Source organism: Bos grunniens, chromosome 15 (assembly GCF_055505025.1).
Source record: "Bos grunniens cultivar Pamir isolate PY7600 chromosome 15, Bosgru_T2T1.0, whole genome shotgun sequence".
Classification (NCBI taxonomy): Eukaryota; Metazoa; Chordata; class Mammalia; order Artiodactyla; family Bovidae; genus Bos; species Bos grunniens.
The window spans coordinates 53,445,448-53,463,484 of NC_141179.1; the positions used below are offsets into that span (position 1 = coordinate 53,445,448).

The following is an 18,037-nucleotide window of genomic DNA, read 5'->3' on the forward strand; positions in this document are numbered from 1 at the left end:
GTGGACTTATGCCATCAAGCTGATTAATAAACAGCTCCTTCCAAACTTAATGGTTCATTTTACTGATGGCTAGTCATTTCATCAGGGACAAGAGGCATATAACAAAGTATTGATAAATTTGCTAAGTCTGGCAAGGTGTAATATTGTATCTGTGCTTTATTTTTCTAATTCTAAAGATATCAGTTGTTGAACAGATCTACATAAAGATGGTTTGAGGATCCCAATGAAGGCACTAAAATAAAGAAATCAATGGGTCATAAAAGCATTAAGAGACATCACTGATGCCTACTAATCACTGATGCTACATGTTGTTAGACTTCTGTATGTACAAAATTCTAGATGAACCTAGAGGAGGGAAGTCTCCCATCCCATGCACCTCACCTTCGAAAGTCAGGGAAGACTTCATGGAAAACCCAGTAGTTGAGAAGAGTTTTCAAGAAAGAGTAGAAATTGTCAAGTAAAACAGAAGAACAGGAAAGAGTACAACATAGCAGAAAGACTATCATGGATCAGAACATACATACGGGTGGGGGGTGGTTAAGAAGCTGTAAATAATGCAGTGTCAGTACCGCAAAAGTAAGAGAAGTAGGAGGAGGCAGGGATCAGATCAAGGAAGACTTAGTAAGTGACAGAAGGAGTTCAGACTAATCTGAAGGCAACTGGGAGCCAATGAAGAGTTTTAAGAGCAAATTAAGATGACTAGATTTTAATTTTGGAAAATATCACCCTGATGATGATATAACAGTTTTTAGGAGTGGAAAGGGAAAGGCTGGTGGCTGCAATCTTCCCAGCTACATACTGTTTCTAAAAGGCAGCTCTCCTGCTTACAAACCCAGGTTCCGCTCTCAGCTTACTGTGAAGCAGATTATTCTCTCTCTGATACCAGTAGATACTAGAGACACTCTAATGATCCCCCTGAGGAAACTAGCCTACCAAGGCCTCCACCACTAGGTTCTTTCTTTTTCTCTCCTAAGGTCTTCTTTAAAGGCACAAAGACTGTGTTAGGTTATACAGTATCAGAGTATGTCTCTCAATCTGGTTTTAAGGAAGGTACGCATGAACCCCAAGCCCCTACCTCCCAATTCCCAATGATTATGGCAATTTTCTGCCACTTCTCAGAGCTATATTAAACTAACACACACATAAACTAACATGCACACATGAACACACAATCATTCATATATATGTCCGGTTTTTCCATGTACACTCTTCAGGAAAATGGGAGGAAAGACGGAAAGGAATACTTAACAAGCACCAACTTAATGCTTGATTCTTTCCTCATTTCTTTCATTTACTGTCTCAGTACTCACTACAACCTTGAACAAAGTAGATATTTATATTCTCATTTTTAGAGATGAAGAAACTATGGCTCAAAGAGAATAAATGACTTACCCAAGATCACAGAGCAGGTATAAGGCAAAGCTGAGATTTGAAGCCACGTGTCTACGGGTTTACCAAGACTTTTCTATCGCCTCACTCTAGGTTTCTCTGTACCTTATTTATTCATTACTAAATCTCCACTTAACTCAGTCATTGAACTGCATTATACCAAGCTACTCACTGAACAGATCAATGATCTGGAAAAACAACCAAACAGAAGAACCAAGTACAAATGGAAAACTTGGGCAACAGACACAGTTACCAGAAAGAAGAGTGGGAAGAAAAAAAGAAAACAAAAAAGAAAATCAGCAGCAGCAGCAACACTGAGTCCAACAAGCTCTTAGGAGCCCTAGCTGATACCAGCAAATACAGATATAGCCAAAACTCATGTTGACAAATTTCCATTTCTAAATTTTATCTCCTCCATGGCCAGCCCCAGCAGAGTGCCCAGTCAGGCACACATCACAAAATGAATTCCAATAACCAGATGCAATCTCTCCCTGAGGCATTCCCACTTTTACAGAACTACTAGAGAAAGCTTTTGTTCTCCATTTGAACAACTGTCTACAAGCCCTTGGTGGTAAAGGGAAATTGTATTTGAGAAGCAGATGGCTTGTCAAAGAGCCTAAAACCTAAGGTGAAAAGGAAGCAATTCACTAAAACCAAGCTTTCCAAAAGAGAAACCACATTCTCTAAGGTGACAAAGAGTGCTGAAACAGTTATATGACTTGCCCTCCAAACACGGCGTCCCCAAAGCACTTTGTAGCAGGGGCAGAAGCCAAGACTAGCTCTAGCTGCACTGGCCCGTAGATATTATCATACCTATGTGTTAGGTTCATACTAACACTGTAGATTTTTCTAAAAGCAAGAATCACTTGTTTGCAACAATAAGTGGTTGGTTATGGAGATTTCATTATAGAAGGATCTTGTTATGGAAAAAAGATTATATCAATGAGATCCTCAATATAATAAGGAAAGAGAGAAGGAACTTCAAAGGTTAAACAAGATAATTTAAGTAAAGAGTCTAGAAATTGAGCTGGCACACAGTAGACGCTTAATCAGTGTTTGCTGGAGTGAACCAAAGAAGAGAAATTAGCATTCGTTTAGTATCTTCTGATTAATAAAAATGACCTAAACAGCTTTTGTATACTTTACCTCATTTAATCCATAAAACAATTCAGAACAAGTGTTAATTATCCTCATATATATATAATATATATTATATTATATATATATAAGACATTCAAAAAAATTAAGCAACTTGCTTGGTCTTGGTCATTTAGTTATTAAGGGACAAAAACTTGGGATTTGTTCATGGTATCAGAAAGTTACAAACTGAGCAAAAATAAGTAAATAATGCCATTCATATTTGTTTTAAAGTTTTTCACTGCACAATAAAACAACTGGAGGTAAACAGTGGACTCAGAATTGGAATGACTGAGTGCTGGTCTTAACTGTGCCAAACTGCTATGCAGTTTAAGTCTCTTCCCCTTTCTGGATTTTAATTTTCTCACCTAACTTAACAGTGGTACAACATTTAATTTAAAGATGAGTTAAATTATCTTGAAATTCCAGAAATATCATATATACAATCGAGACTCTTTACTGGACAAGAAATTTTCCCTTATTGCCCAGTGTTCACTCTGCTCTTCCTCTGGCTATGTGTTCAGGACTAACAGCTTACCTCCATCTGTCCATCAGCCATTTGTAAGCCAGAAGCATCCTTTATGTACAGCTTACCACCTGTGCTGGATGCTTCATTATGTGTAAAGCTGATACCATAGTTTGCTGGAAGCCTGGTGCACAAATGTTACCTGTAGATGAATAAATCATTCCAGTTGTGTTGGGTTGCAACTGTAAGGGCAGCAGCTGTGGATCTGAAAACAGATGGTCTTACAAGGATGGAGGACTTGGCTCCTATCTGATTCTCCTAAGGCAAGCAGGTTTGGGTCAGCAGGAAGCCTGGCTGGGAAGTGCTGGAGTAGAGCTAGCATTCAGTAATGAGGAAAGATGACAGAAATGCACACGCAGTTTCTTTTCATAATAAATGAATATATTAATTTGAATATATCTGTAATTACCAGAATCCCAATCCCTTATTTTTATACCTATTCATCAACTTCTAAATCATTTTCTTTTCAGTCCAACTCTCTTCCTTGACTTTTCAATACAAAGGTGAGTTCAGGGAGAATGACTAGCAGAGCCCAGGCACAGGAATAGAACTTTAAGATCTGCTGACTAAACCACTTGAAAAAAAAAACAGAAAAACAAACTGAACTTACCAGATGACAGTAAAATAAGTTTCTATGACACAGCTGACATAATAGAAGACATGCGGTAAATATGTATTTAACAAGGTAATGTGCCAGACAACATTCCAGGTATTGTACATACATTCTCTCATTTAATTCTCAATAGGCTTTATTTTCACCCCACTCCAGTACTCTTGCCTGGAAAATCCCATGGACAGAGGAGCCTGGTATGCTGCAGCCCATGGGGTTGCTAAGAGTCAGACACGACTGAGCGACTTCACTTTCACTTTTCACTTTCATGCATTGGAGAAGGAAATGGCAACCCGCTCCAGTGTTCTTGCCTGGAGAATCCCAGGGACAGGGGAACCTGGTGGGCTGCCGTCTATGGGGTCACACAGAGTCAGACATGACTGAAGAGACTTAGCAGCAGCAGCAGCAGCAGCAGCAGCAGGCTTTATTTTATTACCTCCATTTTGTAAATAAGGAAATTAAAACTCAGAAAAGTCAAGGATTCTGCCTAATCACACAGTAAATTAAGTGACAGGAATCAGAAATGACTCACCAGGGCTAAATAATTTCAAAGCTCTAAGCATTTTGTTTGTCAACCTCTTGTCCAATGAATAACAACCTTCTTGCTGCTCCTCAAACACATCTAGTTCACTCCTACCTGTGGACCTTTATGCCTGCTATTCCCTCTGTCTTCCTATTTTCTCATTGTTTTCTACTTTAGATCATTCAGGGCTCTGCTCAAATGCCATCTCTTCAGAGAAGCTTTTCTTGATCATCCCCCCAACATATACTGTTTCCTTACTTTGCTTTATTTTTATTATGGCATTAACAGTATATTATTTATTAGCTTATTTATCTGTTTACTGTCAGTCTCCTCCACTAGAATGAAAGGTCTTTGAAGACAAAGACATTTTCTTGGTCACAACTGTATCCCCTGTGCTTAGAACAGTAACTAGTACATTGCAGGTGTTCAGCAAATATTCAATCAATCAATCAATGAATTCTATGTGATCGAAATCACAGAGCTCTAGAATGTCAGTGTAAAAAAAGTACTTGTTACATATTATAAGGAGCACAGGCTTTGTGATCAGGCAGATCTGGGTTCTATTTTCTAACTGACTATGACTGTGTGAATTTGGACAAGTCTCTAAACTTCTTTAACCTTCTCATCTGTAAAAATAAGTCCCATAGATCTATTATGATGATTAAATGCAATAAACACATGAAAGTGCTTTGTACAAACTATATAATGTGTTATATAAATATATGATGAGATATTATTACAATGAGAAAAAGTTTAGAGACAATCTTGTCAAGCCTTTCACTTTAAAGATCACCCTAAGGCCCCCAAAACTGTCCCTAGAACTAAACAATACTTAGACTCTAGGTTCCCAGGCAACCAAGCTGGGACACCTGCCATTATCCCTACAAATCACTTGACCTCTGCTACTTCACTTTTTCTTGATTCTTCTTGCACCTCACTGGCTACTCCTTTGATCTTCTCAAACATCACCGTCCCACCAATGTCAGCACGTCCAGGGCTCAGATGTCAGATTTCTTTTCTGCTCTCTCTATACACATTTCTTGGATGATAACATCTACTCAATGGCTTTACATATACTGATTTCCATTTCTGACCTGAATTTTCCTGAATTCCAGACTTGCATATTCAACCACCTATTCAACCTCTCCTTTTGTCTGTCTTACAACCATCTGAAATGTAACATGTCTAACACCAAATACTTGACCCTCCCTTACAAACCTGCACCTGCCAGTCTTTCCCATCTCTGTAAATAGCAACTCTAATCTTACAGTTGCTTAATGCAAAAACCTTCCATTGACTACTTTCTTAACTCAGTGAGGAATATTCTTTCCCTCCTTGCTGTTCATTTACAAACCAAGCATAACCCCACCCCAAGGATTTAGTGTTTATAATTTTCTCTGCCTAAAGCATTCTTCTCTCAAATTATCAATATGATGAGTTTCTTTATTTCATAAGATATCTGCTCAAATTTCACTTCACCAAAAAGGTCTAGGTCAACCAGTCATATTTTAACTATTAATAGATCCCTCCTAGGAATTCCCTAGCAGTCCAATGGTAAGGACTTGGCGCTCTCGCTGCCAGAGACCTGGGTTCAATCCCTGGTTGGGGAACTAAGATCCCACAAGCCATGCAGCATGGCCAAAAAGAAAATAAATAAATAAAATAGATCCCTTCCTTTCAATAACTCCCTTTCCCCATATATTGCCTAATTTTTCACATCTCTGCCCACTAGATTGCCAATGAAATCAGGGACTTTATTCACTGCTATATCCCCAATGCCAAGATCAAATTGTATGTGCTCTATAACCCATAACATTAACAATTTAACCATTATTTTTTATTAATATCTTATGTCCTCAATCTAGCCTTCCCCTAAACAGACTAAACATTATTTTCAAATGAAAATCTCTATTCTAGATATCCTCTCTGAGAACTTTCAATTTAGTTAGTGATAATGTAGAAGTAACTAAAAAAGGAGAGATTGATAAAATGAAGCCCTATTTTTCTTCCTTTGGGTTTCTCTTATAATCAGCTAACAAATCAGCAAGTATTAATAGGCACATCTTTGGGTTCAGACCGTCACCTTATTAAAGAGGGATATAACCTAGCTACATAGTAAAACACAGAGAGATACGTAATAATAGTAATAAGATGAGCAATAAACACATGAAAAGATAGCATCATTAGCCATCAAGGAAATACAAATCAAATCGCGAGATACCACTCAGTTCACATTCACTAGTATGACTAAAATAAAAAAGACAAGTGGTGGAGAGAATGTGGAGAAAGTGAAACCCTCATATGCTGGGGGAATAAAATGGTACAACCACTTGAGAAAACAGTTTGGAGTTCCCCGAAGGGTTAAACATAAACTTATAATATGATTCAGCAATTCCACCCCTAGAATTCCTCTACTCTAAGGAAAATGAAAACATATAACATATATCCACACAAAAATTTCAGATACAAATGTTCACAGCAGCATTATTCACAACAGCTGAAAAGCATTAGCTGATGAATAGACAAATAAACTGATCAATTTATTAATTTAAATTTATTTATATTTATATATTTATAAATATTTATATATTAATTTATATTAAGTTTATTAATTTATTGATTTAATTTAACATTAACTGATGAATAGATAAATATCCATATACTGGAATACTCTGCAATAAAAAGGAATGAAGTATTGATACATGATACAACATGGATGAACCCTGAAAACATTACAATGCTTAAATGAATGAAGTCTGGTCATAAAAAGCCAAATATTTTATGATAACATTTATATGGAATATCCAGACTAGGCAAGCCTACTGTAGAAGACCGATTAGTGTTTGCCTAGGGCTGTGGAGATGGGAGAAGCAGGGGGTGACTGCTAAAGGGTATATGTTTCTCTGTGGGATAATGAAAATGTTCCAAAACTGACCGTGATGATGGCTGCAGAGTTTCATGAATAAAAAGGCACTGAGCTGTATGTTTCAAATGGGTGAACTGTATGGCATGTGGATTATAGCTCAATAAAGCTGTTACTAAAAAACTTTAAGAATGTAATCTGGGGGTTGTTTCAGGTTCCATTTATCAACATTCTTACTATTTACAATCAAATGAACATTTATTGAAAGCCAGTTAACTCCTTCTTTACTCAACATAACCAAAAAGCCCGTGAGACAGGAGTTGTCACCTCACCCATTTTGCAGTTCATAAAAGTTAAATGAATTAAGATTAATACTTTGGCCACCTGATGTGAAAAGCCGACTCATTGGAAAAGACCCTGATGCTGGGAAAGATAGAAGGCAGGAAAAGGGGATGATAGAGGATGAGATGGTTGGATGGCATCACCAACTCAAAGGACATGAATTTGAGCAAGCTCCAGGAGTTGGTGAAGAACAGAAAAGCCTGGCGTGCTGCAGCAATGAGGTCACAAAGAGTCAGGCATAACTAAACAACTGAACAACAATAACAAGATCTAGAGAGAGAATTATCAACAACCTGAGATATGCAGATAATACCACTTTAATGGCAGAACGTGAAGAGGAACTAAAAAGCCTCTTGATGAAGGTGAAAGAGGAGGATGAAAAAGCTGGCTTAAAATTCAACATTCAGAAAATGAAGATCATGGCATCTGCTCCTATCACTTCATGCCAAATAGATGAGGAAAATGTGGAAACACTGTCAAATTTCATTTTCTTGGGCTCCAAAATTACTGTGGATGGTGACTAGAGCCACTAAAAGACACTTGCTCCTTGGAAGAAGGGCTATGACCAACCTAGACAGCATATTAAAAAACAGAAACATCACTTTGCTGACAAAGGTCCGTATAGTCTAAGCTATGGTTCTTCCAGTAGTCATGTATGGATGAGATGTGGACCATAAAGAAGACTGAGTGCCCAGGAATTGATGCTTTCAAACTATGGTGCTGGAGAAGACACTTGAGAGTCCCTTGGACTACAACCACTTAACCCTAAAGGAGATCAACTTTGAATATTCATTGGAAGGACTGAAGCTGAAGCTCCAATACTTTGACCACCTGATGTGAAGAGCTGACTCACTGGAAAAGACCCTGATGCTGGGAAAGATTGACAGCAAGAGAAGGGGACAACAGAGGATGAGATGGTTGGATGGCAATACTGACTCAATGGACATGAGTTTAAGCAAACTCCAGGAGATAATGAAGGACAGGGAAGCCTGTCATGCTGCAGTCCATGGTGTCACAAAGAGTGAGACATGACTTAGCAACTGAACAAGATCTAGAGTAAATTATCAGAAGACAAGAGTTGGTCCTACATTCATGATCTCCAAATCTAAGGCTCTTTCTCACTCTCATCCCCAACTTCTTGCTAGGAAGTATAATTAAGACCTAGCTGTCAGTTCAGTTCAGTTTCTCAGTTGTGTCTGACCCTTTGCAACTCCATGGACTGCAGCACACCAGGCTTCCCTGTCCATCACCAACTTCTGGAGCCTACTCAAACTCATGTCCATTGTGTCAGTAATGCCACCCAACCATCTCATCCTCTGTCGTCCCCTTCTCCTCCGGCCTTCAATCTTCCCCAACATCAAGGTCTTTTCCAATGAGTTAGTTCTTCCCATCAGGTGGCCAAAGTATTGGAGTTTCAACCTCAGCATCAGTCCTTCCAATGAATATTCAGGACTGATTTCCTTCAGGATGGACTGGCTGGATCTCCTTGCAGTCTGAGAGACTCTCAAGAGTCTTCTCCAACACCATGGTTCAAAAGCATCAATTCTTCAGTGCTCAGCTTTCTTCATGGTCCAAGTCTCACATCCATACATGACAACTGGAAAAACCATAGCTTTGACTAGATGGACCTTTGTTGCCAAGGTAATGTCTCTGCTTTTTAATATGCTGTCTAGGTGGAGCATAGCTTTTCTTCCAAGGAGCAAGTGTCTTTTAATTTCATGGCTGCAGTCACCATCTGCAGTGATTTTGGAGCCCCTCCCCCCAAAAATAAAATCTGTCACTGTTTCCATTGTTTCTCCATCTACTTGCCATGAAGTAATGGGACCAGATGCCATGATCTTAGTTTTCTGAATGTTGAGTTTTAAACTAACTTTTTCACTCTCCTCTTTCACTTTCATCAAGAGGCTCTTTTGTTCTTCTTCGCTTTCTGGGATACGGTGGTGCCATTTGCATATCTGAAGTTATTGATATCTCTCCTGGCAATCTTGATTCCAGCTTGTGCTTCATCTAGCCTGGCATTTCACATGATGTACTCTGCATCTAAGTTAAATAAGCAGGGTGATAATAAACAGCCTAGACATACTCCTTTTCCTATTTGGAACCAGTCTGTTGTTACATGTCCAGTTCTAACTGCTGCTTCTTGACCTGCATACAGAGTTCTTAGGAGGCAGGTAAGGTAGTCTGGTAGTCCCATCTCTTTAAGAATTTTCCACAATTTGTTGTGACCCACACAGTCAAAGGCTTTGGTGTAGTCAATAAAGTGAAAGTAGATGTTTTTCTGTAACTCTCTTGCTTTTTGGATTTTTCTAAATCTAGGTTGAACATCTGGAAGTTCACGGTTCATGTACTGTTGAAGTCTTGCTTGGAGAATTTTGAGCATTACTTTGCTAGCGTGTGAGATGAGTGCAATTGTGTGGTAGTTTGAACATTTTTTGGCATTGCCTTTCTTTGGGACTGGAATGAAAACCGACCTTTTCCAGTCCTGTGGCCACTGCTGAGTTTTCCAGATTTGCTGGGATATTGAGTGCAGCACTTTCACGACATCATCTTTTAGGATCTGAAATAGCCCAACTGGAATTCCATCACCTCCACTAGCTTTGTAGTGATGCTTTCTAAGGCCCACTTGATTTCGCATTCCAGGATGTCTGGCTCTAGGTGAGTGATCACATCATCATGGTTATCTGGACCACGAAGATCTTCTTTGGACAGTTCTTCTGTGTATTCTTGCCACCTCTTCTTAATATCTTTTGTTTCTGTTAGGTCCATACCATTTCTGTCCTTTATTGTGCCCATCTTTGCATGAAAAGTTCCCTTGGTATCTCTAATTTTATTGAAGAGATCTCTAGTCTTTCCCATTCTATTGTTTTCTTCTATTTCTCTATATTGATCACTGAGGAAGGCTTTCTTATCTCTCCTTACTATTCTTTGGAACTCTGCATTCAAATGGGTATATCTCTCCTTTTCTCCTTTGCCTTTCGGGTCTCCTCTTTTCTCAGCTATTTGTAAGGCCTTGTCAGACAACCATTTTGCCTTTTTGCATTTCTTTTTCTTGGGGATGGTCTTGATCACTGCCTCCTATACAATATCATGAACCTCTGTCCATAGTTCTTCAGGTACTCTATCAGATATAACTGAAGTATAATTAAGACCAAGCTGTAGCATTTATTCATAAAGGCCATAAATTAATAAGCTAAGGACTAAGAGATCATAAGAAAAGATTTAAAATCACCCTTTAACAGAATGATTATCAAAATTGTATATCATAAAATCTAATATCTCTACATTTAACTAATTGGTCAGCAGTACTATGCTTCATGAAAAGAGAGTTGGCTGGATCTGATTTCCAAGGTCACCAATGTGGGGAAAAAGAAAGAGGGAGAGACAAAAAAAAAAAAAAAAAAAGTCCACAGCATTCCCGAACAAGCCAATGAAAAGTCATTAGCACTTCAAAAGGATTTGCACCTGACCTTGGTGATTCCCAAACAAGACATCTTAATAATACCACTAAAAAGCACTTATTAAAAAGCTAGCTGTAACAAGGACGTTTTTGGGGGTGTTGGAACTATTCGGTACCTGGACTATGGTAGTGGTTATACAAACCTATGATTAAATTATGACACAAAAAGATCAAATTTATTAAGATAAAAGTAGAATTTAATAAAAACTACATATATATTTTAAAAAATAAGATTTTATGTATCAAAAGACATTATCAACAGAGTAAAAAAGGCAACCTATAAAATGGAAGAAAATATTTGCAAATCATATATTGATAAGGGATTAAAATCCAGAACATATAGGTAACTCCTAAAACTCACAACAAGAAAAACCTGATTCAAAAATGGGCAAAGAATCTGAAGAGACATTTTTCCAAAGGAGATATACAAGTGGTCAACAAGCACTGAAAAGATTCTCAATATTACTGATCATTCAGTTCAGTTGCTCAGTCGTGTCCGACTCTTTGCGACCCCATGAACTGCAGCACGCCAGGCCTCCCTGTCCATCACCAACTCCGGGAGTTCATCCAAACCCATGTCCATTGAGTTGGTGACGCCATCCAACCATCTCATCCTCTGTCGTCCCCTTCTGCCCTCAATCACTGATCATTAGGGAAACACAAATGAAAACCACAATGAGATACTATCTCACACCCATTAGGATGCCTATTACCAAAAAGACACACACACAGAAAATCACAAGTGTTAGTGACACTGTGGAGAAATTGGAATCTTCACGCACTATTGGTGGGAATATAAAATGGTACTGCTGCTGTGGAAAAACATTATAGTGTTTTCTCAAAAAATTAAACACAGAATTACATATGATCTAGCAGTTCCACTTCTGGGTTTATACTCAAAAAAAATAAAAGCAGGGTCTCAGAGAGATGTTTGTACATCTGTGTTCATAGTGGCATTATTTATAATAGCTAAGAACTCAAGTATTCATCAATGGTGAAGGGATAAGCAAAATTTGGTATGTGTTTGTATATATACACATACATACACACACACACACACACACACACACACACAATTATTCAGCCTTAAAAAGAAAGGAAATTCTGACATACAGTATAACATGGATGAACCTCGAAGACATTATGCTAACTGAAAGAAGCCAGTCACAAAAAACAAATACTGTATGATTCCACTTACATGAGGTACTTCGAGTAGTCAAAATCACAGAGATAGGAAGCAGAAAGGTGGTTGCCAGGAGTTGGGGGATGGGTCACTGGGGGGGATCAATGGGTATAAAGTTTCAGTCTTGCAAGATGAAAGAGTTCTGGAGACGGATGGTGGGAAGGTTGTACAAGAATACCAATGTACTTAGTATCACTGAACTGTACACTTAAAAATGGTTAAGATGATAAATTTTATGAAATGTATTTTTTGCCACAATTTATAAATAAATAAGCAAGCTAGCACATGTGGTAATCTTACCTCAAGTAAAATGTAATAGTTAACGTTTATGAGTGCTTACTGTAAATGAACACATTATTTCACCTGACCCTGACCATAATCCCAACTATTATGACCTCTTTCACAAACGAGAAGGCTAAGACAAGTAAAGTCAACCCAATTGCTCAAGATCACATAGTTATTAGGTTGGTGCAAAAGTAATTGCGGTTTTGCACTGCTGAACTTTGCTTTTTGATACTGGAATACATTCTTAAATAAATGTGGTTATGCTATACATCATTTTAATGAGCATTTCTTACTTTATGTCTTTTTTTTTTGCTAATGAGTTGTTACTTACTGCTCATTTTAGATTTATTTTAGACTAGGTAAATGATGTTAGGACAAAAAGCAAATCTGAGCAATTTTCTTATTCAAGTTCAAAGTGGGTAGTAAAGCAGTGGAGACAATTTGCAACATCAACAATGCATTTGACCCAGGAACTGCTAATGAACATACAGTGCAGTGGTGGTTCAAGAAGTTTTGCAAAGATGACAGCCCTGAAGATGAGCACAGTGACTGGCCATCACAGTTGACCATGACCAACTGAGAGGATCATCAAAGCTGATCCTCTTAGAACTACAAAAGAAGTTGCCCAAGAAATCAATGTCAACCATTCTACAGTTGTTTGACATCTGAAGCAAACTGGAAAGGTGATAAAGCTCGATAAGTGAGTGCCTCATGAGCTGACTGAAAATTCAAAAAAAAATCATCATTCTGAAGTGTCTTCTCTTATTCTACACAACAACCAACCATTTCTTAATCAGATTGTGATCTGTGATGAAAAGTGAATTTTATATGACACCAGCAATGACCAGCTCAGTGGCTGGAATAAGAAAAAGCTTCAAAGCACTTTACAAAGCCAAACTTGCCTCAAAAAAAGGTCATGGTCACTGTTTCGTGGTCTGCTGCTGGTCCAATCCACTACAGCTTACTGAATCCTAGCAAAACCGTTACATCTGAGAAGTATGGTCAGCAATTAATGAGATGCACCAAAAATTGCAATGCCTGTGGCTAGCACTGGTCAACAGAAAGGGCCCACTTCTTCTCCATGACAACTCTCAACAGAACGTCACACAACCAATGCTTCAAAAGAGGGTAGGATGATTTGAGAGAAAAGCACTGAAACATACACATTACTGTACATAAAACATATAGCCAGTGGGAGTTTGATGTATGACACAGGGAACCCCAAAGCCAGCATTCTGTGACAACCTAGAGGGGTGGGATAGGGAGGGGGGTTCAAGAGGTGGAGGACATACGTATACCTGTGGCATAGAAGCTATTACAATATTGTACAGCAATTATCCTCGAACTAAAAAAATTTTAAAGTTATACATCACTTTGGAAAAAACAAAATGTTGAACGATTGGACTACAAAGTTTTGCTTCACCATCACATTCACCTTACTTCTTGCCAACCAACCACCACTTCTTCAAGCACTCAAAATCTTTTTGCAAGGGAAAATGCTTCCACAACCAACAGAAGGCAGAAAATGCTTTTCAAGAGTTCATCGAATCCCGAGGCATGGATTTTTATGCTACAGGAATAAACAAACTTATTTCTCATTGGCAAAAATGTGTTGATTATAATGGTTCCTAATTTGATTAATAAAGATGTGTTTGAGCCTCGTTATAATGATTTAAAAATCATGGTCTGAAACTGCAATTACATTTGCACCAACCTAATAGTTCCCTGAGACTAAATTCAAACTCAGGCAATCTGACTCCAAAGCCCAGGCCCTTAACCACTATACTACAACATAAAATACTATATAAAATATTGCAGATAGAGGTTGACAAAGAAAACTACTCAGGCTAGTCCTGATAATCTAAGGTTTCAATTGAAGAGACCCACATTAGAAGCAAACAGACTGTACAACCAATATAGAACCATTGTGGAAACATCAAAATTGTTCTTCTAAAACAAAATAAAAACTACATCATTAAATGTAATTGGTTCCACAAGTACAATAACCCCATACCCAAAAGCAAAATAATGCAGTTCTATATCATCACAGGCAGGAAACACACACGTCTACTAAGACCCCAGTCTCCAGCATCCCAATCTCAATACCGTAGACTCAAGTGCCACCATCCTACTTTGGTGGCATTTTGTACTTTTGAGTAGTTTTCATATTTACTCTGGGCAACAGGCTGTCCCCTTTAGCCCAAGACTCTGCAGAACAAACATCACACTTTGTATCTCCACCCCACAAACATATGCTAGAACTTAACTCCATTCCCAATACTAAGCAAATCTCCCTTGTTTCTATTTAAGTTATTTATTCCCTCATATCTCACAGTTTATAAGACTTATGTGCCAGTGCTGATTTATATGAAAAGTAGATACTTTAAAAAAAGAAAAAGAAGCACAATAAGCCAAACTAAAGTGCCAACAGCATGAACAGGGGCCTAAGGAGAGCTTGAGGACAGAAGAGAGGGTACATGGAACTAACCTTCTAATTTTCTGCACAATCGGTACTCACTACTCAAGGGAAGACTCCTCAGCCCATGAGTTCCTTTCTCTGTTGCTTCTGTCAAATAAACCTAATACACCAAATAATAAATATACCTGTTAGCTGAACTGATTACACCCTAGGCCACATCTAATTCTCCATGATTCCTTGTAAAAATATCTTAGTTTTTCCAGGAATTTTAATCCGTTCTTTAAACAGAATCCCTGATTAAACAAAGTGACAAGAGGTTCACATTTCAACCAAACTTAACTGAGCACCTACTATGTTTCTGAATTAGATTTTTCCACAGGAGGTTTTTCATTTAATCCTAAAAGAGAATCCTTTGATTTAAGTATTACTGGCCGCCAACCCTTTTTTTTTAACCGCCAATTAAGACAAGAATCATGCAGTTAAATTTCAAAATCTCACAACTAAAAAGCAAAGGGGAAAAAAGTAGAGGAGTCAGGATTCAAACGCAGACCTTGTATTTCACCTCTCTGAGCCTCAATTTCCTCATCAGCAAAGCAGAAATGTTATTTATCTTCAAGACTTGACAGAGGAACTATAAGCAAAGCACTCAGATAAGTGGCTGCTCCTCAACAAATGTTGGGTTTTTTCCCTTTCTTCCTTCATGATTGAAATGTCTCATCTGTTGGCTTATCCCAAACAAGGAGCGATTTTTAAAGTTTACACTTTATTTTCCTTAGCTCTCTTATTAACTGGGTTTGTCTTGGTCCTCACAAGGATGTTCATAATCCAGGGATGTCTCAGGAGCAGTTCTGGCTCACCTAGCAGCTGGGATGCTTGCAGTAGAGCTCTTTTTGCTCAGAAACTTGCATAAAATCTACTTCCTCTCCTCTATTCTCCCTTAGACAAACAGACACATATGCAGGTGGAAAATTTTTTTAAGCCATAATTAGCTTAATTAACATAAAGTGACAGAAATAGAAAAAGCCACAGTGTTCTAGCCAGGCAACAGGCTGCAGGAGAAGCAAGAATTCTCTGGCTGGCAAAGTGAGAGGAGAAACAAGTATCTACTAGGGAGGAAAAGAAATCACTGCCATGTGGTGGGAACCAGGGAATGTCTAAAATGGATGGTCAGCACCAACCATGGGGGCCCTCATCCCTGGTCCTCACGGTGGGGCAGGTGGTTTATCAAACACAAACTCACACCAGATGAAGGTCTGATTGTGAGCTCCTTGAGGGCAGAAATTATATTTACATCTAGATATATTTACATCTATAATTTACATCCCCAGGCATAGAACCTGGCATAGAGAAGCACTCATATTTGAATACATAAATGACTGCATAAATGAATAAAGTCAGATTGAATGGGTTTATCCATCTCACAAGGGAGGGTTCCTATAAGCATCCATGATGCAATCCGTGATTCCTCATAAACACTCACACACACAAGAGCATGGTGCATCTGCAGGCCATCCACCCAAGAATTCAAGATAACCCACAACTGTTTCTGGGAAAAAAAGAAAGACAGCAAATCCCAAATAAAACCTTCCAGCAGCTCCCCACTACCTTCAGAATAAAGACTATACACCTTCATTAGCATGTAAGACCTTTCTGTAAACTGGCTCTTGCCTTTGTTTCCAAATAAACCTTTTCAAGAACTCTGAGCACCTGCCAAACAAGACGCCCGCTGCTCCTTAAATATGGCCTGTGTTCCTGCTTCAGCACCTTTGTTGCTGTAGTTTCAGTGAGACTCACCACCACCAAAATTTGGTCTACTTAGGTTCCATCCACATACATGAAACAACTCTAGTTCCATTCAGTTTTACAAAATCTGTTATAATCGTCCCAGACCACAGCGTTCCTCTCCTTTCGACTTGAGGTAGTAATATCCATAGCTTTTATCCCATATTCAACAATACAATGTTGTTATCTTTATACAGACGGCATACATCCACATACAGATTAACACAAAGGTATGCTGTGCTTCTTCGATCAATAGCTCTCATAATAGCAATAACATATCTATCTTACTCTATTGCCAGTGGCTAGAAAACCAGCCTGTATCTAGTAAATGCTCTTTGTTCATGTGAAAATTGAACATCTTCCCCCATTTTAAAGTGGAAATGCCAACTTATGTAACATTATATCATTATATAATAAAAGAATTATCAACTTACCAGCTTTCTCATCAATTTTATACAGTAAGTGCTCTAATTAATAATGGCCAGAAATATTTACAAGTTTTTAATCTCCAAACTTCTTTTGGAATCAAAGATAATATTACATTGTATACAGTGAGGTTTCAGGCATAACTATGTTTTTACTATAAAAACATAGTAAAACTAGTAAAAACATAGAAAACTAGTAAACTGTGAATGCTCTAAGACAGCAGTAACTGTTTAACCTAGCAGGTGGTAATCAAGTATATTCATTCATCTTTTAAGACTCATAAAGGTACGAAACTTTTCTTGAATCCCTCTCCCCACTCCCAGAACTGACGAATCTACTTCTTCCTTTGGGTTCCACTTTACCACAGATATTACCTGACCCAACCCCAAAGCACTAGATATATTTCTATCATAGCACCTATTACACTTAATTATACTTCCTTACTTACACGTCTGTCTACCTACTGGTTCACCCTTCTAGATGTGTGCTTTCCCATACATTAGCTACATGTATCTTCTTCAATTAAATTTACATTAACTAAAACTAAAATTTAAAATTCAGTTCCTCAGCCTCACTAGCTACATTTCAAGCACTCAAGAGCAACAATATGGCTGGTGACTACCACACTGGACAACCCAGATACAGAGTATTTCCATCACTGCAGAAAGTTCGATTGGACAGGGTTGTGTCTAGATCATATGTATTTTCTGAGGAACACACAGTCTAGAGGGCAGTTTGGCAGGAGCCCTAACTAATTTATTTCTGTATCACAGCACCTTGCACTTATTAAATTCACAGTAAATGTCTCTTATGAATGACACTGGATAACAAAGAGCTTGGTCCACCTTTCTTATTATCACAGGCCAATAGAGTCTCTGCTTCATGAGTTCAATGTCCCTTCTAGGCTAGAATCAGTATAATTACCCACCATCATCTCAACTTGAGGAAAGAGGTAGGAACCACAATAGCTAGAGACAATCAGAAAGTCTTTGTTCAGTCGCTCTCTCCAAACCAAAGCTCCACTATTGAAGAAGAAGAGGGTTTATTTCCTGCTTCAAGTTTGGCATGTAATTAAACTATAGTTGATTCTATAAG

The 18,037-nt window shown here is 38.2% G+C and overlaps 1 protein-coding gene across 13 annotated transcripts in view; it reads right to left on the minus strand.

Moving 5' to 3' along the window:
* FAM168A (family with sequence similarity 168 member A) overlaps nt 1–18,037 on the minus strand; it is a 242,229-nt gene that overhangs the window by 138,320 nt on the left and 85,872 nt on the right. For 2 of the 13 annotated variants that reach the window (XM_086340694.1, XM_086340693.1), the window contains exon 2: nt 3,065–3,194. The exons of the other annotated variants lie outside the window; for them this stretch is intronic. In XM_086340694.1, the coding sequence (XP_086196820.1) occupies nt 3,065–3,085 (21 nt within the window). In that variant the 5' untranslated portion in view covers nt 3,086–3,194. The remainder of the gene's footprint in view (nt 1–3,064; nt 3,195–18,037) is intronic. 13 annotated transcript variants of the gene reach the window in all.